Source organism: Microcaecilia unicolor, chromosome 4, assembly GCF_901765095.1.
Source record: "Microcaecilia unicolor chromosome 4, aMicUni1.1, whole genome shotgun sequence".
NCBI lineage: Eukaryota > Metazoa > Chordata > Amphibia > Gymnophiona > Siphonopidae > Microcaecilia > Microcaecilia unicolor.
This window is the reverse complement of record NC_044034.1, coordinates 261,700,086-261,726,405: the sequence shown is the minus strand read 5'-3', so window position 1 is coordinate 261,726,405 and position 26,320 is coordinate 261,700,086. Positions and strand designations below refer to the sequence as shown.

Here is a 26,320-nt window from a genome sequence, read left to right as displayed (position 1 = left end):
CAAGCCAGTTAGAAGATGGACAGGCAGGAAAAAACAGAAGTAAAACATGGCAAAAATGCAAGAAGAATCAAAGAAATAGAAAGTCAGTCAGACCACCCTGCTTACACTCGCTCAGGCTGCACGTCAAACTGCATTTTCAGGCTACACAGGACAAGCACTCTGCTCCCTCTGTTGAAAATGCTCAACTCTTTTTTTTTTCCTTTTTTTTTTTTGTTTCAAGGAAGGATGACAAATGTCTGAGGAGGAGAATGAAGAGAAAAGAAGTAAAGGAGGGACCCAGCACCTCCAGCCACCCACAATACCCCCTTTCTCAACTGGGAGCCAGCAGAAACTGTGGTACAGAAGCTAGCCTGAAGAGAATTCCAGGAGCTGTGGAGCACATCCACATCCACCTGCTGGAGATAACACTGAACTATTGGAGCAGTACACTGGCAATATAAGGTCAATTCTGTACTGTATCTCCACTTGCTGGTCAACGGGCATAACCCGCATCTTCTGGAATAACCTAGATGGATGTAAAGGAATCATTGTTTCTTTTACTGAGCATCAACAAGTAGAAGAGAAGTTCCCAATGTGCAACCCCTGTTCACATGGCTATGACTTGAGTCACTCAACAGGAATGAGCTATAATTGCTGGAAAACATCAAGAAAGTGGAGATTAATACCTGCCTCTGCCACTAATTTCAGCTGCCTCTGCCCCTAATTTCAGCTAAGTCTCAGAAAGAAAGGTCAGGCACAAAACTAGACTTTTGACTAAACCTAGATTTTTATGGTTGGTTAATTAAATATAAATAATCCCATTCTTCATATATGAGAGAAGAAATGAGGCTTTTTGTTTCCTCATTTATTTTATGCAGCAATTTTGTAAGACCTGTAGCTGATTTCCTCAAATTTCCAAGAGCATAGCAGTGACAGTCTTTTCCTAAATTGCTTCTGCTAGGTAATTGTAATAAGAAAAAGTAAATAGAAATATACTTACCATCACCTTCAATTACATGGTTACAGTGGAAACAAACATCACCAAATAACTGGCAAGACAAAAGGTTTTGAAAAAAAAAAAAAAGATATCTTTAGATATAATCTAGATGTAATCTAGATATTATAATAAAGCAGCTCCATCAAAGCACTTTGTTTTGAAAGAATCAAAGATTTCAATCCATGTTATTACAAATATTACAGCTTTAATCAATCCAATACACCTCCCTTCGCCCACAAAAAAAAAATAGAAGAACTTGTGTTTTGTGGATGAACAACTCAAGAATACCACCAGCAAGCTCAAACCAAGCAATATTCTTGGACGTGCAAGGTGCTGCTCTGATAAAAGACCTGGAAACATGGTTGCACATGCTAACAGTCTGTGTGACAGCCCTATCCCCCTCTTCCTCTGAATTTTTTAAAAATGTTTTTATTAACCACAACATAAGTAATACAGTATTTGTCAATGCAGCCAACAGACTGTTCAATTTCACCAAACAAACAAATACCAACTGAACTTCAATCCCCAGTTTTTGATAATTTTCTCCCTCCCCACCCCCCCCTTCCTCCCAATCCAAACCCCTCACCATCATGGCTGAATCCCCTGAATGTCCTCAACACTAGTCCATAGTCGCTCTAGTCTTTTGCATCAGGCTTATATCTGCCCAATCTCCTATCAGTCAGCTGCTCAAGTCCCACAATTCTCGATTCTCAATTTCCAGTCTATGATAGTGGGACCTATTCTCTGTTTCCAATGGGCCACAATCTCCAACTTTGTGGCTGCCAGCACCAGTCTTAAGCCGCTTTTGCCATTTCTGGCCCCTTTTATTTCCCCACCCTAACAAACACCATTTCGGTTCCGCCGGGAACTGAGTGTCCAGGATGCTTGTCAAATGCATAGCAACATCCACCCAAAAAGATTGTATAAGTGAACATGCCCACCATACATGTAAAAAATTTCCCAATTCTGCTTCACACCCACCGCCAGCATTGATCCGATACCGTAGGGTACATTCGTTTTAACCTGTCTGGAGTGTAATACCATCTGCTTAAAAGTTTGTAAGCATTTTCTTTAATTAACACACATACAGATGCCTTTTTCACCTCCAGACATACCCGCTCCCATTCTTTCACACTCATTTCAATATGTAAATCTCGCTCCCATGCTGTCATATAGGGTAATTTGTGCATTTTGTCTCCCCTGATGTACTTGTATAATCTGGAAACACCTCTCCTCCCTCCTTCCAGAGTTTCCCATATGTTTTCCAATGTCTCCCGTTCTCTCGGATCAGATTGTAACCACCCCTGCCCCCTCATATAATGCCTGACCTGCATGTATGCATAATAATCCGAATCTGGCAAGTCAAACTTCCTCTGTAAAGTTACAAACTCTCTTAATACCCCTTCGGACATAAGATCCCGGAATCTCCACAGGCCTTTCCGATTCCATTCCCTAAATACCCCCCCCCCCTCGTCCTGCAGGAAACTCAGCTTCATGGGTACTATAAGCCAGGGTAGAGGTTTTCACCCCCTTCCTAAATTTGCCTTTTAATAGATCCCATGTACGTTGCAAGTGTGCTATAAAAGGGCTAATATTCCTCTGATGTGTAGAGAGTACATCAGTTCAGACCCCCACACTCCTTTCTCCAGACAGCACCATGGCGCCAAGTTTTGCTCTAAGGTCGCCACAGGCGATCTGCCTCCTTTGCTCCATTCCGCCACCTGCTTTAGCTGTGCTGCCTGATAGTACCATGTTATATTGGGTAGCCCTCTCCCCCCTTTCTTCACACTCCCCCACATAACTTTTCGAAATTCTCGCCCGCCTTCCCCCCCATGCAAACCGGGAAATTTCTGATTGCAATTTATGCAGAGCCGCTGGAGGGACTTCCACTGGCAGTGTTTGAAAGAGGAATAACATCCGCGGGATCAGGTTCATCTTAACCACCGCTATCCTGCCCCACCAGGATAACAGACCATTCTTCCACCTACTCATATCTTTGTGCAGTTCCCTAAATAGGGGGGCATAATTTAATCCATATAGTTGTGCTAAATCCCGCAGTAGCCAAACTCCCAAATATTTAAAACTATCCCTAGCAGGCCTGAAAGAAAAATTGCGCAGCACCGTTTCTAAATTACAAGCGGACCCTGTTATACTCAAAATTTCAGATTTATCATAATTGACTTTAAATCCGGACATTTCTCCAAAAACTTGTAACTCAGTGCAGATGTAGGTTAAAGTCTCTTCAGGATGGCTGACATAGAAAAGAATGTCACCCGCGAACAAAGCTATTTTATGTTCCCTTGCTCCTATATGGAGACCCTGTACTTGGGCTGTTTCCCTAATCTTCTGTGCTAGAGGCTCAATTGCTATGGCAAAAAGCAGGGAAGACAGGGCACAACCCTGCCGGGTACCTCTTTGTATCTGCACCTGTTCCGAATATCCACCATTCACTTTTATCCGTGCCACCAGAGCTGCACATAATCCCTGAAGCCAAGTTAACACCCCTGGGCCAAACCCCATGGCCTCTAATACCTCCCACAGATACTGCCACTCCACCCGTTCGAAGGCCTTTTCTGCGTCCGTTGTTAAAAGCACAAAGGCCTCCTCCTGCCGCTGAGCCTCCCAAATGATATTTAGAGTTCTCCTGATGTTGTCAGCTACCTGCCTCTTAGGTATAAAACCAGCTTGATCTTTATGAATCAACTGAGGTAGGAAAATATTAATCCTCTCAGCCATTACTTTAGCCAGTATCTTAATATCAATATTTATTAGTAAGATAGGCCTGTAAGAACCACATATTGTTGGATCTTGCCCTGGTTTGGGAAGAACCGAGATCCCCGCCTCATACATACTCTTACTTAAAACATTCATTCCCTACCCTCACTAATAGTGGCCCTAATTCCTTCCCCAGTATCTTATAGAATTTTGCAATATACCCATCAAGCCCAAGTGCCTTCCCCCCTTTTCAGGCCTTTGATAACTCTATCATGATAGGCTTGATGTTCCCTCTGCTGCTCTGTAAGTCTGTGTAGGCCTAACCCGCTTAGGTATTTTTGAATCCCCTCCTTGCTTGAGCTTATTGCCTTAGTATACAGGGTTGAGTAATATTGGGCAAAACGCTCCCTAATCTCCTTATCCTGATATACCATTTGATCACCTGCCCCCTTCAATTTAGTGATAGTGTTACCTACCCGCCTTTGTCGTAGGCTACGTGCTAACATTCTTCCAGCTTTATTACTGAACTCAAAAAACTTCTGCCTCACTAGATTTCTGTGATACTCCATCTGTCTCATTTGTATTTGCAGTAGTTCAGCCCTGCATTCCTGCAGCTCCCCCCAGGTGCCAGGATTCCGCCCTCCCTGATGTTGTACTTCTAAAATGACTAGCCTCTGTCGTACTCTCAATTCCTGATTTTGACTCTCTCTCTTCCATTGACTACCTTTCTTAATCAAGTGCCCTCTCACAACCACCTTCAGAGCATCCCAAAGGGTCCCGTCAGAGACATCTCCATTATCATTATATGATAGGTAATCCTGCACCACAGTTTTAATTTCCCCACAGGCCTCTATGGTATCAAGTAAAGATTCATTTAATCTCCAGAATCTGTGCCCCCTTTCTCTCCCTAACCCCTTCCAAGAAATCCAAATGGGGGCGTGATCTGATGCATGAATGGTCCCAATTCCTGAACCCTTCCCCATAGTTTGCGGGAGCCCCAGAGTGTATCTATCCTTGTATAAGTATGCTGCGCATGAGAGTAGAACGAATAGGTCTGCTGCCCGGGATGTTGCATCCTCCCAACATCTATCAGATCCAGCTCCTTGGCCAATCTTAATAATTTAGCCGTATTGGCCTGCCCGCCTCCCTTCTTACCTTTGGAGTGATCTAGCTCTGTCAAAGCCCAGTTAAAATCACCCCCCAGAATAACCTCTCCTGACACAATTTGAAGCAATTCCAATCTTAAAGCCTCAAAAATTCCTCTGGATTTCTTACAGGAAGAAAGGGGGGGGGGGGGGGAGCTGCCAAGAGGACCATAAGCACATGCCACCTCAGTCCCGCACTCAGTACAATCTTTCTGTCCGTTCTATTCATTTGAGCAGTGTCGTGCCCTTCATACTTCTGTCAGTGAAGGAGGAACAGAGCGGAAGAAGTGAGTGGCAGAAGTCTTCAGTAAAGAGGGTGAGAATCGCAGCATTTTTGGGGGGTTTAATTGAAGTGGTTCATTATACATTAAAAATGGGACCCCTTACATAGTTTCAAAATACTTTATAATTGTTTAAACATTTAGTATGACCTTTGAAAATACATTAGTATAATGGGTTTTTTTCTTAGTTAATTTATAATTGATGTTCAAAGCGTTCTCCTTCAACCTTGACATTTTCACAAAGTCTGACGCCACTGGCCTGTTGGCTCAATGAATTCTGGGGTTTCATTAATTAAGAGCTCAACTGTTTTGTGAGCTTGAAGCGCTAGAGCGCCCATCCTGCTGAAAAAATAAGGTACTCAGAAATGTCTGTAATTTCAGGCAGGACATTTCTGGATTATTTGCAAAAATGTTGGGTGTCCCATTTTTTCTGAACACTTTGTGTAAACATTTATTAGTAGATAAATTTCAAATTTATTATTCAGTGACGTATACACACAAAAACGAGAATGAAATAACGAAAAGCTTAAGGAAACAAAGAAAACTTTAAAAAAATGTTTTATTAATGCAGCCATAACAAACATTGTAAACATACACCATAATTTGCATGTCAACAATTATTTAAAAAAAAAGTTAAACTAACTTATAAAGATAGATCATATTAATTTCTTCAACTGTAGCACTCCTTTTCAAGAGGTCAATTTTCCACAGAAAAATATTCTTAAATTTTCAGATTTATCTTGATTACATATCTTACTCTTGATGGAACTTTGTACCAAAAAGTTCAAAATTCTGCGCAAAAAAATTTTGAAATTCTGCAAGTTCTTTTAAACATCCACCCTCTCCCTGCAGCCACACTTCATCGATCTTACAGCCCCCCCTTCCCTGTACAGATACCATCCATGTTTATTTTTTTCAGCCCTCCCTGCTCCTGTACCCACACTTCACCCACCTTACAGCTCCCCTCCTCCTTCCATGTACACAAATACCAATCATCTTTTCCCAGCCCCCCCCCCCACCATCCCCACAGTCACCGGTCCTGTGTGGAAGGAGCTGCAGAGGCACATATCGGGAGTACCTCCTAGGGCAGGAAAGAACCATACTCTTTCCTGTCCACTGCCGCTGCTCTTCCCAGTACCACCACTTTTTCAACATGGCCACCGAGACTTCCTGCTGCAGTCTTGCAAGATTGCTGCTTGAAGTCTCGGTAGCCATTTTGAAGAAGCAGCGATACCAGCAAGAGTGGTAGCAGTGGGCAGGAAAATGTAGGGTTCTTTCCTGCTCCCAGAGAGGCCACTAAACAGACCACCAGGGCGTGTTAAGGAAGGCACAGGGAGGGCCCACTGAGGCTCGGGGCGGCCACCTGGCCTTTACCATAGTCTCCGTTTCCGTGGTACTGTACTGCACTGCGGGAACAGGAACCGCGATAAAGATTCTGCATGAAAAAAGTAAATTCTGCGCAACTGGCAAATTCTGCACTGCGCAGTTGTGCAGAATTCTGGCATGAGTAATATCTTGTTAAGACAAATGACTACATTAGTGTGATGTACAGTGAAATGTTACCTTACCTGATTGTAATGTGTTTCACAATAAGCCAAGCCTTTCCTCTCGTAGTGACGATGGCCAAGAAATGGCTTTTCACACTTTGCACACACAAAATGCTGCAGAAAGAATTGATGTTAGATTTAGAGGTTACATGAGTATTTAGCTAGAGGTCACGAGTTCCCTTCCAAGGTACTAGTGAATGTACTGTAGAAAATCTGATAAATACGAGCTAAAATCCTATGAACTCTTCTATGCCTACATCTAAATAAAAGCAATGCTACAGGACAAACCAAAAAGCTTGTGGTAAGGTTGCATAAACAGACTAGGACATAACACAAATTATTTGTAAGCTGTAGAAGACAGTTCCAGCCTTTGCTAAAGGGATGTCTAGCACAAGCACAGTGAGCTATAAACCCAATTTATTAAGTCTTCGAGGGGTTTATGCAGAAAGCCACATGTTTGAGTCACGTGTTGATGGCTGAGCGTGTGACTTCTACGATAAAATTAATTCCAAATATACCACAGAAAGGCAGTAGATCAATAAGCATGAAAATTGCTGAGGCATTAAAAAAACTAAGTAGTAATCTCCAGCTCATTGTGAAAATGTCCCCCTTCCAGACTGCATGAGCAGTTGCTGGGACTGTATGGCCTGAACATCACAAATCCCTGGCAGTCCAGTGGCCCCACTTCTGACCCCTGATATGACCTGCCCCACCATTAAAAAAAAAAAAATGACCTGGTGTCTCGTGGCCTCCCAAACCTTCAAGAGACAGGAGAAATACCCATTTGCTCCTGCCTCCATCTTGGAAAAGGCAGGCATCACTTCTGCTTCTTGAAGGCATGGGGGGAGGGGGGTGTTGAGGAAGGGTCATCATCCAGGGGGCCTGGAGGGGTCATGGGGGTAGGAAGATTTTTTTTTTTTTAAATGGCAGGGGAAGGGCACTAGATTGCCAGGGCTATTGCTTTGAGTATCAGGAAGGTGTTGCTAAAAACCAGGCCATTTGCTTTTCTGTCCCAATACAGAGGGTGAGCTAACCCTTCTCCACTTCCTCAGAAGTGGTGGTAAATTTCTCATGTTGCACTTGCCTTAAAATCTGTTTCTGTGCCATTTATGAAAAAAAAATTGAGATGCCCTCCTTTTTAACCCACATCATAGATATTGTCTATAAGATATGAAGAACTCCAGGGACCTTCATAAATAGATATGCATATTTATATTTATAACATATTAAGTTGAAGATTACCTCCACGTGCCACTGTTTTCCCATAGCATTTACAACACGCCCTTCAATTGGTCTTCTGCATGCTCCGCAAATGGGGACACCCATTTTATCATGGCAAGGCAAGCAGTACAATTCCCCTTTAAGTTCACGGGCATCAGAAGTAAGTTCCTTGCTATTCAAAGGAAAAGGCAGAGCAAATAAAACACAAAGAAATAAGAATATATACAATAAGATAAAACCAATGAATACAATATACAACATATCTATTATAATAAATATCAATAGGACAATGAGAGAGAGGAGTCGAAGATGACCCTAAGGTTACGAGCCGATAAGACAGGGAGGATGAGTGTGTTATCCACACAGAGAGAGAATGGGGGAAGAGGAGAGATTGGTTTAGGGGGAAAGATAAGAAGCCCAGTCTTGGTCATGCTTAGGTTCAGATGGTGGTGAGACATCCAGGCAGCAGTGTCAGACAGGCAGGCCGATACTTTGGCCTGGATTCCTGCTGAAATTTCTGGTGTGGAGCGGTAGATCTGGAAGTCATTAGCGTAAAGGTGATACTGAAAACCATGGGATGAGATCAGACTACCAAGGGAAGTCTAGAACCAAATTGAAGAATATTTAGAGAACCAATCCAGGAGGCTTAATTTGAGGCTGATAAATTTTCCTAGATCACCCTTAATTACACCGTTACAAATGGTTAAAAAATATCTAACTGAAATTCTAGGTATGTCAGAGGATTCTTTACCACCTATAACCTGGGCGTTTTATTTACAAGGTAATATTAAAAGGGATTCAGGTATTTTACAACCTCAGGGAGGTGAAGTAATGAACCTCACATCCTTTTTAGAATTCTCTTTAGAGGTTATAACTCAAAGAACAACTATGTTGGACTCTTTTGCTCTGGAGATGGACAGAGATGCAGTGTTAAAACCTTTCCTTGAGACACCTGGACTCTACATTTTTGGGATCTAAAATAAGAATTTACCCTGATTTCTCTAGAGAAAAGATGCAAAGTTTTTTTAGCTTTGCGTCTGAGGATTCTGGCAATAGATGCAAGCTTTGTACTTTAATTTCCTTGTATTTGTCGTACACTATTTCAATCTAAGCAATTTCAATTCTTTGATCCCAAACAATTAGAATTCTTATTAAGCAAGGAAGAGGTTAATGTAACAGTCTAGTCATAGCTTGGAGTAAGCCACCTGGGTAAGCTGTATCATTAATTTTAGTTAATTATAAGATGTATAAGTATATATATCTAATTCTTTTTTGTTATTACCTTTCTTGGATCAATTACCTAAAGATTATTGTGGTTGATATTTAATGAAAAATTTAGCTAAATGATCTATATTTCTTTAGATTTATTTTCCAAATCTGTGTATTATCACTCATAAGATGTACATTATGACTGTTATAAAATTTAATAAACAAAATTAAATATAAAGTGAAAAAAACCCAAATTGAAAATTACTCAAGCCATCATTCAAATCCAAGAAATCTTGCTGATTTAGAACTACCTTTTCCAAGATCTTAGCCAAAAACTTTACACTTGAAATAGGATGATAATTATTCAAATCATTGAGATCTCCTTTTTCATTCTTTATAATTGGAATCACAAACATTTCTTCAGATTAGTAGGAACATCAGCCTCTAACAAAGATTTATTAATCAAGTCACTTATAGGTCCCATCAAATCAGTTTTCAAAGCTTGTATTACTGAGGGGGAACAAACATCCAAAGAACACAGATTTGTATTCAATTTCATCAAAATCTCTTCTACCTGCTTTGGTGTGGACAAGGTGAAATCAGTCCATTTAGCAGATATGGTGGAAACACACTGAGATCTAAAATTTTGAAGAGATTGAGAAAGCAATTGAATCTTATCAAAGAAAGAGCCAAAGTCATGACAAGTTAAATTACCAAATAATTTAGTCAACCTAGAGCAAGTGAATTTCTTCACTATTGAAAACAGTTCTTTAGTTTCACTAGGTGCTTCAGAAATCATCTTATCAAAATAATCTTTTTTCGTAAGTTGCCGATACTCTTGCAAACCACAATGTAATATTCCAATGTATCTTGATTACACATTTTACACCACTTTCTCTCTCTCTTCTGTAAGTCTTGTTTTGCCAGATTAATATCTGAAAACCAAGGAGAAACACAAGCTTTTTCTGACACTAACTTCTAAAGGAGCTATCACATCAAAACTGTCCACTAAGAGGATTCCCAGAAATTGATTTCATTTTCTACTTTTAAATCATCCAAATAAGAAAGTTTAGGACACCAGGAGGAATGCAGTTCCTCTACCTCAAACTGGGGATATACTAATTTTCATTTAGATAAGCTAGAAGAATTCAAACCAACATCAACTGACAGAGTAACAGAAATCAAGTTATGATCTAAGCGTGGAGATGGTAGGATAGAGATGATGTGCTGTGATGATACTTGAATTCACTGTTTGCTGATCTTTGAAAGTAAAGTGACCATTAAGCAGCTTCAAACTCCTCAAGTGTATGCCAAAGTACCAGCGGAAGCACTGTCTGGAAACAGCTGCAGAGTTTAGTGTCGCATGATGAAATGCATGCTGAGAAACACCATGCACAGAAATTGCAAAGATGATCCATTACTGGAACCAACATCTGGTTACAAGGCTCTTACATTGCCGAACCTCAGAGACACCATGAGTTGCGCCACTTCAGTGGTGGAAAAGAAACATGAAGCGTCACATCTGGTCATTGCTAGACTGGCTATGAAATACTTACGAACACCAGCTACAACTGTCCCTTGTAAGCACTTGTTTTCCTTATCAAGACACACAGGCCTAGATTCAGTAAATTGCGCTAAAAAATCAGCACAGAAAAAATTATGCGTCAAACACTATTCTATAAAGGGCGTCTGCACTTTATAGAATAGCACCTAATCAATGCCTAACCTTAAGGCTCCTGCTGAAACCAGGTGTAAATGCTGGCACCTAAATTAGGCGTGGATCAGGCATAATCTATAAAAATGTGTGTAACTTAAAGGAATGTCCCCTAAATATGCTCCCTTGAAATTACGCAACATGTTACGCGCACTCACAGAATACAATGTGCACGCAATTCCAAATTATGGCCAATTAACGTCAATAATTGGTTAGCAGCCAATTATTGGCGCTGATTGGCTCATTAATCAAGTTGCACATGCAATTCGGCTGTGTGTGCTAATTTGTGTGTGCAACCTTAGACGCTATCAGACCTGTGAGTTTTTGTACCAAGTAGAGCGCTGCTGAGCCCGGTACTCAGACCAGGTTCTGCTTGGCAGCCAGACAACCCCAGGTTTCACTTGCGCTGACCGCCGTTCCCCAGAGGTTGAGCCCCTAGGCACGGGTGGCCTGCAGGGCTTACAAGATGGAGCAGGAAGCGGGGTGATGAACGTGACGGCCAGACAGGCAACAGGCAAGAGAGTGCTCCAGGTACAGGCAGAGTCAGGAGGCAGACAGCAGACACAAGAGTAATCCAGGTACAGGCAAGGTCAGGAGGCAGGCAGCAGACACAAGAGTAATCCAGGTACAGGCAAGGTCAGGAGGCAGGCAGCAGACACGAGAGTAATCCAGGTACAGGCAAGGTCAGGAGGCAGGCAGCAGACACGAGAGTAATCCAGGTACAGGCAAGGTCAGGAGGCAGGCAGCAGACACGAGAGTAATCCAGGTACAGGCAAGGTCAGGAGGCAGGCTGCAGACACTACTACTACTAGAGTAATCCAGGTACAGGCAAGGTCAGTAGGCAGGCAGCTGACACGAGAGTAATCCAGGTACAGGCAGAGCAGGCAGCAGACATGAGAATAATCCAGGCTAAGTCAGCAACAAAGAACAAAGTAGAGGAGAAGCACACTACTGAGCAAGTAACACCTACCAAAGTAGAAGCAAGAAGTCTAGGGAGAGCTCAGCTGATAAAGTGCTGGCATCTGACATCAGCAGGGGAAGGACGAGCCGGAAGACCAATAGGAGAGAAGCAAGGGAAGCCAGGCAGAGGAAGAGCAGACCCAGGTTGGTGGAAGCAAAGCAATCAAGGCGCCTGGAAGCCAGGCAGAGAGAGAGCACAGCCAGGTGCATGGAAGCAAAGCAATCAAGGAGCCTCCAGCCAGAGAAGAACTACACACACATGGCTCGGGGCGGTGCCAGTCAAGTGTGCGTGTCGACGGGACCCTGTGCAGCCTGAGGATGCCGCTTGCGTTGAGGTAGGGGACATGACAGTACCCCCCTCCTTAAGGGTGCCCCTCTGCCTAGGTCCGGGTTTGGATGGGCAGCGGGTATGGAACTCCTGGATCAATTCTGGTGCGTGGACGTTGGCAGCGGGCTCCCAGGAATTATCCTCGGGACCAAAGTGCTTCCAGGATAGCAAATAGAGCAGTTGTCCCCTTTGACGTTTGGAGTCCAGAACCTCATCTACCTCAAATTCAGGATCCGGCTCGGAATCAGGAACGATGATCTTCTTTGGGTGCCATTTCGAGGTCAAGAATGGCTTTAGCAGGGACATGTGGAAAGTATTGTGGACCTTGAGATTACCTGGTAACTGGAGACGATACGTGACAGCTCCCACCTGAGATCGTACTGAAAAGGGTCCAATGTATTGGGGAGCAAACTTGAAGGAGGGTAAATGGAGTCTCAAGTATTTGGTACTAAGCCAAACTTTTTGTCCAGGTTGAAAGGTCAGAGCAGACCGCCTCTTACAATCTGCGAAAAGCTTGCATCTAGCAGCGGCTCACTGAAGATGTTGTTGGACCCTGCTCCAAATGTCCCAGATATCAGTGAGGGTCTGTTGGAGCTGAAGCGAGGCTTGGGTCTGAGGAATCGGAAGTGGTAGTTGTGGGTGGCGCCCATATACTGTAAAAAATGGTGATGTACGAGAGGCAGTGTGGAGACCGTTGTTATACGCGAATTCAGCCCAGGGGAGTAATGTGGAGCAATTATCCTGTCGGTTATTAGTATACATTCGCAGGAAGGTCTTGAGCGTTTGATTGACCCTTTCCACTATTCCATTGGTCTGTGGGTGGTATGCAGATGAAAAATGGGTGGTGATGCCAAAAGCAGAACACAGTGCTCTCCAGAACCCAGAAGTGAATTGAGATCCCCGATCACTTATGATCTGGAGAGGTAGACCATGTAAACGAAAAATATGCTGGATGAAATTCTTGGCAAGAGTAGCGGCCGAGGGGAGAGATTTCATGGGAATGAAATGGGCCATACGGGAGAAACGATCCACCACTACCCAAATGACTGTGTGACCTTGGGATGGTGGTAAATCAGTAACAAAGTCCATGGATACTTCCTGCCAAGGGAGCTGTGGAACTGGCAGTGGCTGTAAGAATCCCCACGGCTTGCCAGGAGAGGATTTGTTTCGGGCACAGATGAGACAGGTGGAAACAAAATGTAAGACATCCTGAGCCATGCGTGGCCACCAATAATACTGAGATTAAATGAAAAGTCTTGCGGAATTCGGAGTGACCAGCAAACGTGGAGGAGTGTCCCCATTTGAGAACCTTCTTCCTGGACTGGGGTGGAACAGAGGTCTTCGTGCTGATGGAAGAAACTACAGTCATGGAGGCAAAGAAAAGAAACCAGTGTGCCTGTCACGGGTTTAGTCTCTTAGCATCCTGAAGGTATAAGAGATTCTTGTGGTTGGTGATTACTGTGATGGGGTGCAAGGCCCCATCCAGGAGATATCGCCATTCCTGGAGAGCCAATTTAAGGGCCAATAATTCCTGGTCCCCAATGGTGTAGTTACGCTCTGCCGGAGGAAATTTTTTGGAAAAAAAGAAACAGGGATGATGCTGGCCAGAGTGTCTGAGGTTTGAGACAGGACAGCCCCTGCCCCAGCGAAGAGGCATCCACCTCTAAAATGAATGTTTTTTGATATCCGGGCTTCGAAGCACAGGAGCAGAGAGAAAGGCTTGCTTTAAGGTGGCGAAAGCCTCCTGGGCCTCCGGTGTCCAGTTCCTCACAACAGCACCCTTCCTGGTCAGTGCGGTAAGAGGGGCAGTGATAAGGGAATATTGATGGATGAACTGCCGGAAGTAGTTAGCAAACCCCAAAAAACGTTGCAAGGCCCAGAGACCCTGGGGCATGGGCCAATCCCGGATGGCTCGGAGTTTGGTCCCATTTGGAGCCCCTCTGAAGAGACGATATATCCCAAGAATGGAATAGACCGTTGATGAAACTAACACTTCTCTAGTTTGGCGAAGAGACTGTAGTCCTGGAGGCGTTGGAGAACGGTGTGGAAATGACGAGGGTGGTCTTGAACAGAAGCAGAAAAAAACAAAATATCATCCAGGTAAACTATGACTGAAGTACAGGAGATCTTGAAAAATCAAGTTAATGAATTCCTGAAAGACCGCAGGTGCATTACAAAGGCCAAATGGCATGACATATTAGAAATGCCCTTTATGGGTATTAAAGGCGGTCTTCCATTCATCCCCATGTCAGATTCGGGCCAGATTGTAGGCGCCTCGGAGATCCAGCTTGGAAAAGATAGATGCTTCCTGCAGACGGTCAAAAAGTTCTGGAATCAGAGGACGCGGATACCGGTTCTTAATGGTGATTTCATTAAGACCCCGGTAGTCTATACAAGGTAGCAGAGAGCCATCCTTCTTGGTTACAAAGAAGAAACCTGCCCCCGCGGGAGAGGAGGAGGGTCTGATGAAGCCCCTTTTGGAGGTTTTCTTGAATGTATTCCCGCATGCTTCCAGACCTGATATGCACCGGGGCTGTGGGGCTGCTCGTAACACCCACCTCTTGTGATTCCAAACCCCCCTCCCCCCTTTAAGCTTCTATCTACCACCCAAGGGCCCCCCTTCCAGCAAAAGCCTCAATGCCCTTACCTGGTGGTCCAGTGGTTGCTGGGCAGAAGCGATCCCCTTTCACTCCTGCCCAGCTGGCGCCACATCCAAAATGGCACCCCTAGCAGTAGTCTCATGCTAATCCCATGCTAATCTCCAGCAGTATGAGACTACTGCTAGGGGCACCATTTTGGATGCTGCGCCAGCCGGGGCAGGAGCAAAGGGAGATAGTTCCTGCCCAGCGACCAGTGGACCACCAGGTAAGGGCCGTGGAGGGGGAGGAGCCCTCACTTGGGGGGGGGGGGGAGGAGGAGGAGGAGGAGGAGGCCTGGCTCAGGAAGGAGATTGCTGCTTTGAGGAGTGTGTGTGTGGTGTGTTACAAGTAGCCTCGCAACCACTTGAACAGAAGAATCAGGCCAAGAGTGTTCCTGGGAAGTAAAATAACCCCAGGATTTTAACGTGATTTCTGGGCCATAACATGACCTGCGGTGTGCACCCACTGCAGAGTGCAAGTCATGTTAGGGTAAAATAGATCAAGCTGTGTTAGTACCTTTATGAGGCAAATAACACAACTTAAAGACCTAATGCACCTTGATAAGGTCCCCTCTAAAAATATACACAAATTTCTATAGAGTCTTCCATCCAAGTAGCACTGTAATCCACATCATAATTCTGTACTGCAAAAATACAGGCAACTAGCCACCCACAATTTGAGTGCATAACCCTATGATTACTAGCACTTGGAATGCATGTACACTTTCAAAGGAGTAAAAGAGAACAGTGATCATCATCATACAATTACCAGTTAACCCCATAAGCAGGATATTAATGTCACAGAGGTCATGCGTCAATTTGTTTTTGGTTTGACTTGTAGCTCAGTACACTAACCACTAGCTCCTCCCTGCACATCATTGCATAAAAATGTACTTACCCGCAGTTGGCACAGTTAAAGTGATCTGGATGATAGGGATCATTCTTGAAAATAAGAGGTTGCTCTTCAATGATTGCATGGCATTTCTGACAAATATATTTGCCCAGACCCCTGGCTTTCTCTCGGTTGTGGCAAGGACGACAAAGGTGCCTATGAATATTAAACAAAAACAGTCTGGGGAGATCTAATGGGATTCAGTTATAAACACGCATTCAGCAAATGAAGGAAAAAAAAGCAATGAATGCATAAATGATTATTATACTTTTGGTGTTAATAAAAAATCATGGGAATTTTTTTAACATTTCTGAATAATGGTTATTACTTGGAGCTTCATAAGAGAAAATAGTCACAGTAATGACAGGTGGAATTACCCTAGTTTTCTGCAAAAAGGTCTTTCCAGTTCCATCCACCAGATGGGAGTGAAGCTTCTTTTACATCTTCAATGTTGCCACAGGCAAGAAATAGTTTCATTACATATGTCATAACAGTGTTTGCTTTCATTCTGTCAATCATTTACAGCAAACACTGAGGGAAGAGTAAAAACATCTAAAGCAAAATTTATAAGTTTGCTTTAGTCAATTTAGGACAGCTGATGTTGCTAGATCATAACTAGAGAATGACACAGGGACAAAGTTTGTCCCTGCCCCGTCCCCGTGAATTCTGTCTCTGTCCCCACAAGTTCTGTCTCCATCCCCTCCCCGCAAGCCCCGTCTCCATCCTCGCCCCATCCTGTTCCCGTGGGCTCTGTCCTCATCAACAGAAGCCTCGAACACTTATGATTTTATATTTAAATCTTTTTGTTAAAGAATAAAAATTAATATGCTTTGCAATTGTGTATAAATTGCAAACAGAAAACAATAACAACAACGAGCAGCTATAATAACCCTCCTTCCCACCATCACCTTCTAACCTTCCAACCCCAACAATAGCCGATTTCTACTACGATAAGGAATCCTAATCCACACTGTTAAAATGTCCAGGAGTATAAAATACAACCCATTCTGTATGCCCTATGAAGCACTGTTATGTTTTTTTTAAATCTGTGGATGAATAAGAAGTAATCAACAATCCCAGGATTCAATCTAGCTCTCCTGTCTTCCACAGTCTTTCTTACAATAGAAGATGTCTTCTTAGAAGATGTGCTCGTAGCAGGATGTACAAGATCCCCCATGCAAATTTTGCTAGTTGAGGCCAGCATGTTTGCTTGTTTTTCCAAAAATTCAAAACATCATTGTAGGTATCACTCAAACATAAATAACAGTCCAATTAATTAACAGGCTTCAAAGTAGAAAATGACACGCGGACAATGTTTGTCCCCGTGGGCTCTGTCCCCGTCCTCATCCCCATGGTTACTGCAAGTCTCCATCCCCATGTCATTCTCCAATTGTAACCTCATGAATGCATGAATGCATCAAGTGGGTACTTTTACAGAAGAAACAACTTTAAAGTAAGCATTAGTTGCTTAAAACTACCACTGCTACCCTTGTGAGCAGTCATAACAACATAAATGTTGCCATACTGGGACAGACTGAAGGTCCATCAAGTCCAGTATCCTGTTTCCAACAGTGACTATCCAGGTCACAAGTACTTGGCAAGATCCCAAAACAGTACAACAGATTTTATGCTGCTTATCCTAGAAATACTGTCAAAATACTATAAGGCGTTCTACTTATTATGTCCAAAAGAACAAAACTGGTATACTCAAAATAGAAAAGTAGAAAAGTTAATGCCACCAAGCACCGTTCTAGTTGAATATCAGGGACGTCTCATACAGTCACATTTGGCCGTGCATGCAAAAAAATACTTGTGTCTTCCAGCCGTGACAATCTTTAATCATTGACGACCCCCACCATCCAATTTTTATAAGTATTTTTTATGCAAAAATGTTAATGTGAAAGTGCTTGGGGCACACACTTTAAAACAGTAGGAAGGCCTCTGTTTTCACCACCACTATTTGTGCTGTATCATGTGAAAGCTCTGGCATTTAACAACTACGTGAGACTTTGTCACTTATCTGCATGCGTATTGAGGAGCGTCCAGGAAAACCACCAATACACGGCGCCATTTCTTTGTTTGCATAGAGAGAGCATGAGGCATTCCAGGAAGTTGAAACCGTAAGTCTTGAGCCAAGTATTTCAGTAAGAAGGTATTTAGAAAGTATTTTTATTTATCAATTTTTTATTTGTGTGTATTGGTGGTTTTGCAGGATTATCCCTTGACAAAGCAATCCAGCGAAACAGGTCCTGTCGGGATAATAAGTTCAGATCCTTGGTGGATTGTAACCTTTACAAGATACAATCTGAAGGTAGGGAAATAGAAGTTAATAAAAACAGAAAGATAAGGTGATTTTTTAATTAGACTAACAATATATTTCAAGATTAATTTTATAACGATATCTGAGCAGGAAAAGCATATGGTGAATTTGGTTCTTACCATATAATTTCCTTTCCTTGAGTCCTGCTAGACCAATCCAGACATGCATGTCATATTCCCCCTGCCAGCAGACTGGTGGAGATGGAGAACACAATGCATTTTCAGTGACATCACTGCTATAATGAGTGGTACCACCCTGGAACTTCCCAGTACAAATGAATGTCAAAGCAAAATAATGTAAAACTGACCCTCATAGGGTAACAGCCTAGACACTGTCCATACTGCCTGTCCCGCTGGCAAAGGCTCCATACACTTATGATCAACTAACTTGAGGAAGATGACCGTACCTGAGGAGAACATTTGTTGCATCCCTGGGCAGGAACTGGATTGGTCTAGCAGGATTCAAGGAAATCATTTAAGAACCAAATGTCACCTCTCATCATCCTACTAGATCAGTACAGACAAGGGAAGTACCAAAGCTTCACACAACCTGGCAGGAGGAAGACAGCACTGCCTCCCCAAAAGCAGAATCCTCTCAAACCTATACAAAGGAATGCAGTGATGACCTCATGGCCACCTTCCAAATATCTTCTGGGTCACAACACCTAAAAGTCAGTCCACAAGGCCATGTGAACTGCAGAATGAACTCAGATTACCTGGAACTAGCCAACATTTCTGAAGTATGCCAAGGCAATTGATCCACCAAGGAACCAATGACTGATGCCACTTCATAAGGGACAATAAATAGAACAAACAGCCTAAACAGTCTTCCAGAAAGCTTTCATCACCTCCAGCTACAAGAGTAGACACCTAATTATATCCAATAATTGGGGCATCTTATCCTTTAGGAATAGCCTAAAAGTTAGTGCAGTGGCCTGAGAATCAGGTTTGATTCCCACTGCAGCTCCTTGTAACTCTGGGTAAGTCACTTAACCCTCCACTGCCCCAGGTACAAAATAAGTACCTGTATATAATATGTAAACCGCTTTGACTGTAAGCGCAGAAAGGCGATATATATCAAATCCCACCCCCTTTTCCCTTACATGCTTCTTCGAAAAGGATGGAAGACACATCCCCTGGTTCAAATGGAATGGGGAGGCTACCTTTGGAAAGAAAGTGGGAACAGGAGAGATTTGATTTACCAGAAAAAGACAGAAGCCCTGCCAAGAGAACCTGTAGCTCAGAGATTTGACACATGGAACAAATAGTTGACAGAAAAACTAAAATACTTTCAAGTTGAGATCATTCAACGCAGGATGCTTCAACAGTTTAAACAAAGCACCCAATAACCTGATGAGGTCTGAAGAACTAGATTAGTGGTTCTCAACTCAGTCCTTGGAACATAACTAACCAGTTAGGTTTTCAGGATGTCCACAAGGAAAATGCATGAGATAGATTTGTATACAATGGAGGTAGCACAAGCAAATTTCTCTAATGCATATTTTTTGGGGGAATCTTGAAAATCTGATTGGCTAGGTATGCCGGAGAACTGGGTTAAGAACCACTGAATTGATGTTCCCACCGTGGAACCACCCACCTAAAAGGGGGATGGAAATACTTGACCCCTTGAAGAAAACAAAACCTCTGGCTGGGCTGCCAAACACCGCCCAAGAGTCTGACCCAAATAGGAGGCCAGAGCTGCCACTTGAATGCTCAAGAAATTCAAGGCCACCTCCTTCTCCAGCCAATGTTGCAGAAAGGCAAGAATTTTCCAACAACACACCAATAATAAATCACTCCCCAGACCAAAATGTAAGGCAGCAAAATGGAAGCTCTATAGGCTTAGAGGAGGGTTAAAACTACTGAAGATGGAGTAGCTTTTCCTACACAGCTGCCACCACCTCTCAAGAGCCAGACTAAGACTAAAGGAATATGGACTCTGCATATCAGGCCTTGTCGCAACAGATCTTGACCCTGGGCTAGCAGGAACAATGATTCAATTACTAGCCCATCATATCTGCTTATCATGGCCTCCTATACCAATCCAGGGCCACCAGGAAAGGGTATACTCCTGAGAATCCATCTGAGCAGAAGCTAAGGTGGGAACATGACTATGACCCGGTCAAGTAGTTCTAGGGGCATCCACTTCGAGGTTCTGGGGGGAGAGGGGGGAAGAGTTCCACCACTATAAATTCTGCCTGCACCGATAACAGGGAGCAGAAGAGGAATATTGAAATCCTAGTGAGATGAAAATGCTTCTCTAAAGAGGCCTCATGTGTGCCCTTGACAGGGTGCTGGTTCAAGAGTCACTACCATATACCCCAATATCGGGTATATAATTCCATATTCGAGAGCTTTCTGCAACTGAAAGCCAAACACGAAGCAGTTTAGCAAACTTGTCCTGAGGCAAGAACGCTATTCCCAGTTGGGTGTCAAAGTGTGCCCCCAAAAGTTATGGTGACTGAAGGCATGAGCTTGCTCTTGGCATACTTCACTATCCATCTCAGACTCCTTAGCATCCCTAACAACCCTGCGTGCATCTCTCCCACTTCATCTGGATGAGCCAGTTATTCAGGTACAGATAGACCATGATGCCCTGCTTGCTAAGGAAGGCCATTACTTTGAAGAATGCCTGAAGTGCCATGGTGAGATCAATATATTATTCAAATTTAGTGGGAATAGAAAAACCAAATCTTAGAAAGTTGTTGGTTAATTCTAATTTGACATACTCTATTTCAATTAGTGTTGTTCAGCCTTCAGCTGAAGAACTGGCTGGTTATTTTGCAACTAAAGTGAATTCTATTTATTATTCATTTGATAGTATCTCTTCTTGTAATGTGTTAGAATCTACATCAGTTACAGGTGGAGGGGCATTTTCGAAAGTAAAGTCCAAGTTTCGATTTGGACGTCCTTGCAAACAGCCCGATCCAGGGGCGGGGAAACCTGTATTTTTGAAACAAGATGGACGTCCATCTTTTGTTTTGAAAATACAGTCAGGGACGTCCAAATCCTTAAATTTGGTTGTCCCTAGATTTGGACGTCCTTAGACATGGATGTTTCTGATTTTCGAAACCAAAGACGTCCATGTCAGAAACGACCAAATGCAAGCCATATAGTCATGGGAGGAGCCAGCATTTGTAGTGCACTGGTCCCTCTGACATGCCAGGACACCAACCAGGCATCCTAGGGGGCGCTGCAGTGGACTTCATAAATTGCTCCCAGGAACATAGCTCCCTTACCTTGTGTGCTGAGCCCCCCAAAACCCACTACCCCTAACTGTACACCATTACCATAGCCCTTACTGGTGAAGCGGGGCACCTAGATGTGGGTACAGTGGGTTTGTGGTGGGTTTTGGAGGGCTCACATTTACCACCACAAGTGTAACAGGTAGGGGGGGATGGGCCTGGGTCCGTCTGCCTGAAGTGCACTGCAATACCCACTAAAACTGCTCCAGGGACCTGCATACTGCTGTCAGGGAGCTGGGTATGACATTTGAAGCTGGCAAAAAATATTTTTGATGGTTTTTTTTAGGGTGGGAGGGGGTTAGTGACCACTGGGGGAGTAAGGGGAGGTCATCCCCGATTCCCTCCGGTGGTCATCTGGTCATTTCGGGCACCTTTTTGTGCCTTAATCGTAAGAAAAACATGACCAGGTCAAAACGTCCAAGTGTTCGTCAAGGACGTCCTTGTTTTTTTCAATTATGGGTGAAATCTCGCCTTCGCTACGCCTCCAACACGCCCCCTTGAACTTTGGCCATCCTTGTGATGGAATGCAGTTGAAGACGTCCTAAATCGAGCTTCGATTATACCGATTTGGACGTCTCTGGGAGAAGAACGTCTATCTTCCGATTTATGTCGAAAGATGGGCGTCCTTCTCTTTCGAAAATGAGCCCAATAGTGTTCCAGCAGATAGGTGCTGGTCATCTTTTGATTTAGTTTCTGTTATTACATCAATTAAAAAGGTAGCCTTTTCCAATTGTCCTTTGGATAAGATTCCTTCCTATTTGATGAAGGATACTCCTTCTGATGCTATAAATCAGTTAACTCTATTTATCAATACTACACTAGATAATGGATGGTTTATATCTGATACAGGAAATATATATATATTTTTTTAATTTTAAATTTAAAAAAAAGCCATATATAACATTGTCTATGAAACAACATCCAAAAAATATATAACCTTAACAATAACTCATATATGGCTAACAAATATCTTTCCCTGTGCTATCTTAAGTCAGGGAGCTCTCCTTTCCTCCTGGTATGAGGTTGTAATTGAGGACCCCTTCCTTGGTGGGCTGAAAGTAACTGCTTCTGGGCCAAGCAGTCTTGAGTATAGAAGTTTTATTTCAGGAAAGGGAAAAAAAAAAGTTTTTGAGTTCCTCTATGCCCACTCTTATGTAGACCATAGGAAATCCCATCTGGCAAGAACTGTTCTGACTAATCCTCAGAGGGCTCCCAAGACACAGAAGGCTAATCTATGCTGTACCCTTCCCCTGACACTAGCAAACACCCGTTAAAACAAACACTGATATAGTTGTAGGCTTATAGTTATTTAAAGGAAGAGTAAAAGCAAACCTTTTTTTCTTAAGCTTGTTCCTTTTTTTCCCCCCCTGTTCCACAACCTCAATCGAGTATAAGCCATAAAGGAAAGGATTACAACCTGATTCTTCAGTTTCCACTGGTTCTGGAGTTGCATCTAGCTTTCCATGCTGTCTTGGTGTTTTTGCTGGAAGCTGCCACTCCCTATTTCTGGGGAGGGTTCACTGCATATTCATTAACCCCGCCAGGAACTCTCCATCAACTCCTTCTCCTGTCCCCAGCTGCTGGGTAGCCACCCTGAATTAGGCTGACGACACTCCCTGCATGCTGGCTGAGCGCTTATGTTCCTTCCTTCCTCTCTCCCTTGCCTTAGGAAAGGCTCTCTCTGATAAGAATTCAGGGTTAGTACTCAGAGGAATGGAGAGTTGCTTTTTCCTCTACAACGTGTCTCTTTTCCTATCAAACAGGTGTGCAACCCTGCCTTTCCTCACACCGAGCATCCTTAAGATGGGCAACACTGGACGACTTGTTTGTGGTTGTATCTCCCCCAGATCCTTGACAAGCTTCTCCAGATATTTACCCATTCAGCTTCCCCTTAAATGTACCACCTCCAGAGTCACATAGCCTCCACACATGGCTACCTGAATACCCACGGCACATGAAGCAAAGGTCTACTTCAAAAAGAACCTCGACCTTTTTATCCTGGTGTCCTTGAGGACTGCACCATCCTCCATTAGAATAGTTTATTTTAAAAATTTATAACCCACATTATGTAAAAATTCTAGGCAGGGTACAAATGAAACACACACTAATAAAACATACAATAAAAATAAAATCAGATGGTTGATCAAATCAAAAGCATCTGATATCTAGTATGTACATAAGTACATAAGTACATAAGTAGTGCCATACTGGGAAAGACCAAAGGTCCATCTAGCCCAGCATCCTGTCACCGACAGTGGCCAATCCAGGTCAAGGGCACCTGGCACGCTCCCCAAACGTAAAAACATTCCAGACAAGTTATACCTAAAAATGCGGAATTTTTCCAAGTCCATTTAATAGCGGTCTATGGACTTGTCCTTTAGGAATCTATCTAACCCCTTTTTAAACTCCGTCAAGCTAACCGCCCGTACCACGTTCTCCGGCAACGAATTCCAGAGTCTAATTACACGTTGGGTGAAGAAAAAGTTTCTCCGATTCGTTTTAAATTTACCACACTGTAGCTTCAACTCATGCCCTCTAGTCCTAGTATTTTTGGATAGCGTGAACAGTCGCTTCACATCCACCCGATCCATTCCACTCATTATTTTATACACTTCTATCATATCTCCCCTCAGCCGTCTCTTCTCCAAGCTGAAAAGCCCTAGCCTTCTCAGCCTCTCTTCATAGGGAAGTCGTCCCATCCCCACTATCATTTTCGTCGCCCTTCGCTGTACCTTTTCCAATTCTACTATATCTTTTTTGAGATACGGAGACCAGTACTGAACACAATACTCCAGGTGCGGTCGCACCATGGAGCGATACAACGGCATTATAACATCCGCACACCTGGACTCCATACCCTTCCTAACAACACCCAACATTCTATTCGCTTTCCTAGCCGCAGCAGCACACTGAGCAGAAGGTTTCAGCGTATCATCGACGACGACACCCAGATCCCTTTCTTGATCCGTAACTCCTAACGCGGAACCTTGCAAGACGTAGCTATAATTCGGGTTCCTCTTACCCACATGCATCACTTTGCACTTGTCAACATTGAACTTCATCTGCCACTTGCACGCCCATTCTCCCAGTCTCGCAAGGTCCTCCTGTAATCGTTCACATTCCTCCTGCGACTTGACGACCCTGAATAATTTTGTGTCATCGGCGAATTTAATTACCTCACTAGTTATTCCCATCTCTAGGTCATTTATAAATACATTAAAAAGCAACGGACCCAGCACAGACCCCTGCGGGACCCCACTAACTACCCTCCTCCACTGAGAATACTGGCCACGCAATCCTACTCTCTGCTTCCTATCTTTCAACCAGTTCTTAATCCATAATAATACCCTACCTCCGATTCCATGACTCTGCAATTTCTTCAGGAGTCTTTCGTGCGGCACTTTGTCAAACGCCTTCTGAAAATCCAGATATACAATATCAACCGGCTCCCCATTGTCCACATGTTTGCTTACCCCCTCAAAAAAATGCATTAGATTGGTGAGGCAAGACTTCCCTTCACTAAATCCGTGCTGACTTTGTCTCATCAGTCCATGTTTTTGTATATGCTCTGCAATTTTATTCTTAATAATAGCCTCCACCATCTTGCCCGGCACCGACGTCAGACTCACCGGTCTATAATTTCCCGGATCTCCTCTGGAACCCTTCTTAAAAATCGGAGTAACATTGGCTACCCTCCAGTCTTCCGGTACTACACTCGATTTTAGGGACAGATTGCATATTTCTAACAGTAGCTCCGCAAGTTCATTTTTTAGTTCTATTAATACTCTGGGATGAATACCATCAGGTCCCGGTGATTTACTACTCTTCAGCTTGCTGAACTGACCCATTACATCCTCCAAGGTTACAGAGTACAAAATCAAGTGTCCTTGTCAATATCCTTGTCAATATCTGTTTTAATGACATCTAAAGTTGAAATCAATAATGTTTCAGTATCATGATAGGCTGGAAAGCCATACAGATGTCAAAATATTGTTAGAATCAATAAAATCAGTTGGTTATACACTAACTTTTCTATGACTTTTGCCAAAAAAGGTAAACAATAGATGGGTCCTCTGTGTCACAGCTGTGACAAGGCATCCATCCTAGGGAGCCTAAATAACCCTTCCAGGCCTCTAGAGTCAGAGGATAAAAGCTTGCCTATGATCTTAATGCCCTTGAGTTCCTCTTTCTGGAGTCTCCCACTCTGTGAGGACCATCCTCCGGAAGACCTGGTGAAGAAGGAAAGACCTTGATGGAAGTTTTAATGTCCTTGAGGTTAGCATCGCCAATTCCTCCTGTGACACCTCCACTATCTGAAGAGAAAAGGTGGCCTAGGAAATCAGGGAGGACAACTCCCACTCCTTAAATAATCTTAGCATGGATGACCCCTTACTCTCAGCTGGGGAGAGTTCCCCTTAAGCCATCATCCATCTCTAGGACATCCTCTGGGGTGAAAGGAGTCCCTGGATTTGTCCTGGGCCTTTTCTATCAGGCGTGCTCTCTTGGGACCAAAAAGCCATGTCCCTTCAGGATATCCAAAGGCCTCAGAATGACTGAACATGGACCCCCAGTATCCTGTCCCAAGACAAAGCCTTCTGCAAAATATCCCAAAATTCTTGATGAGGAGAGCAGCTGGAGAGTGGCTTCCTAACTCTTGGGATCCTGGGCTCTTTAAATCCTTTGAGAGGCTTAAATGCTTGCTTGCTGACACAAAGTGGGAAAGGACTTTGCAGGAGCTGAAAGTGACACCTCCCCCAACATAGCTGCCATTCTTACAGACACATTCGTGAGCCTCTCCTACTGCAGTTGCACTGCAATCTGGCGAAAAGCACTGGAAATGGCGCACGTAGGAGTGGGAACTACTGCCAGGATGCTGCAGTAGCCCAGTGGTACTTCCTGTTCAGAGAGCGGTAAACTTAGTAAAAGACCCCCTTAAAGACTTACAATTGCATATCACTCTTCATAATCAGGCAAAATGGTTGCAAGACCTACCTGCCAGCATTCTTGACAAATCCAATATCTGCTAGAATTTGCTGACAGAGATCACAGCAAAAGCATTCAGGATGCCAGCTATTATTCATTGCTTTAATAACACGACCAATGATAAATTCACCTGTGAAAAAAACAGAA

General features: G+C 43.4%; 1 protein-coding gene across 7 annotated transcripts in view; it reads right to left on the bottom strand.

The window, feature by feature from the left end:
- Positions 1-26,320, bottom strand: part of LIMS1 (LIM zinc finger domain containing 1) — a 209,452-nt gene that overhangs the window by 10,254 nt on the left and 172,878 nt on the right. For all 7 annotated transcript variants that reach the window (XM_030201468.1, XM_030201470.1, XM_030201469.1 and 4 more), the window contains 5 exons: positions 26,183-26,303; positions 15,633-15,782; positions 7,907-8,057; positions 6,686-6,778; positions 980-1,028 (listed from right to left, as the gene is read on the bottom strand). In XM_030201468.1, the coding sequence (XP_030057328.1) occupies positions 980-1,028; positions 6,686-6,778; positions 7,907-8,057; positions 15,633-15,782; positions 26,183-26,303 (564 nt within the window). The remainder of the gene's footprint in view (positions 1-979; positions 1,029-6,685; positions 6,779-7,906; positions 8,058-15,632; positions 15,783-26,182; positions 26,304-26,320) is intronic.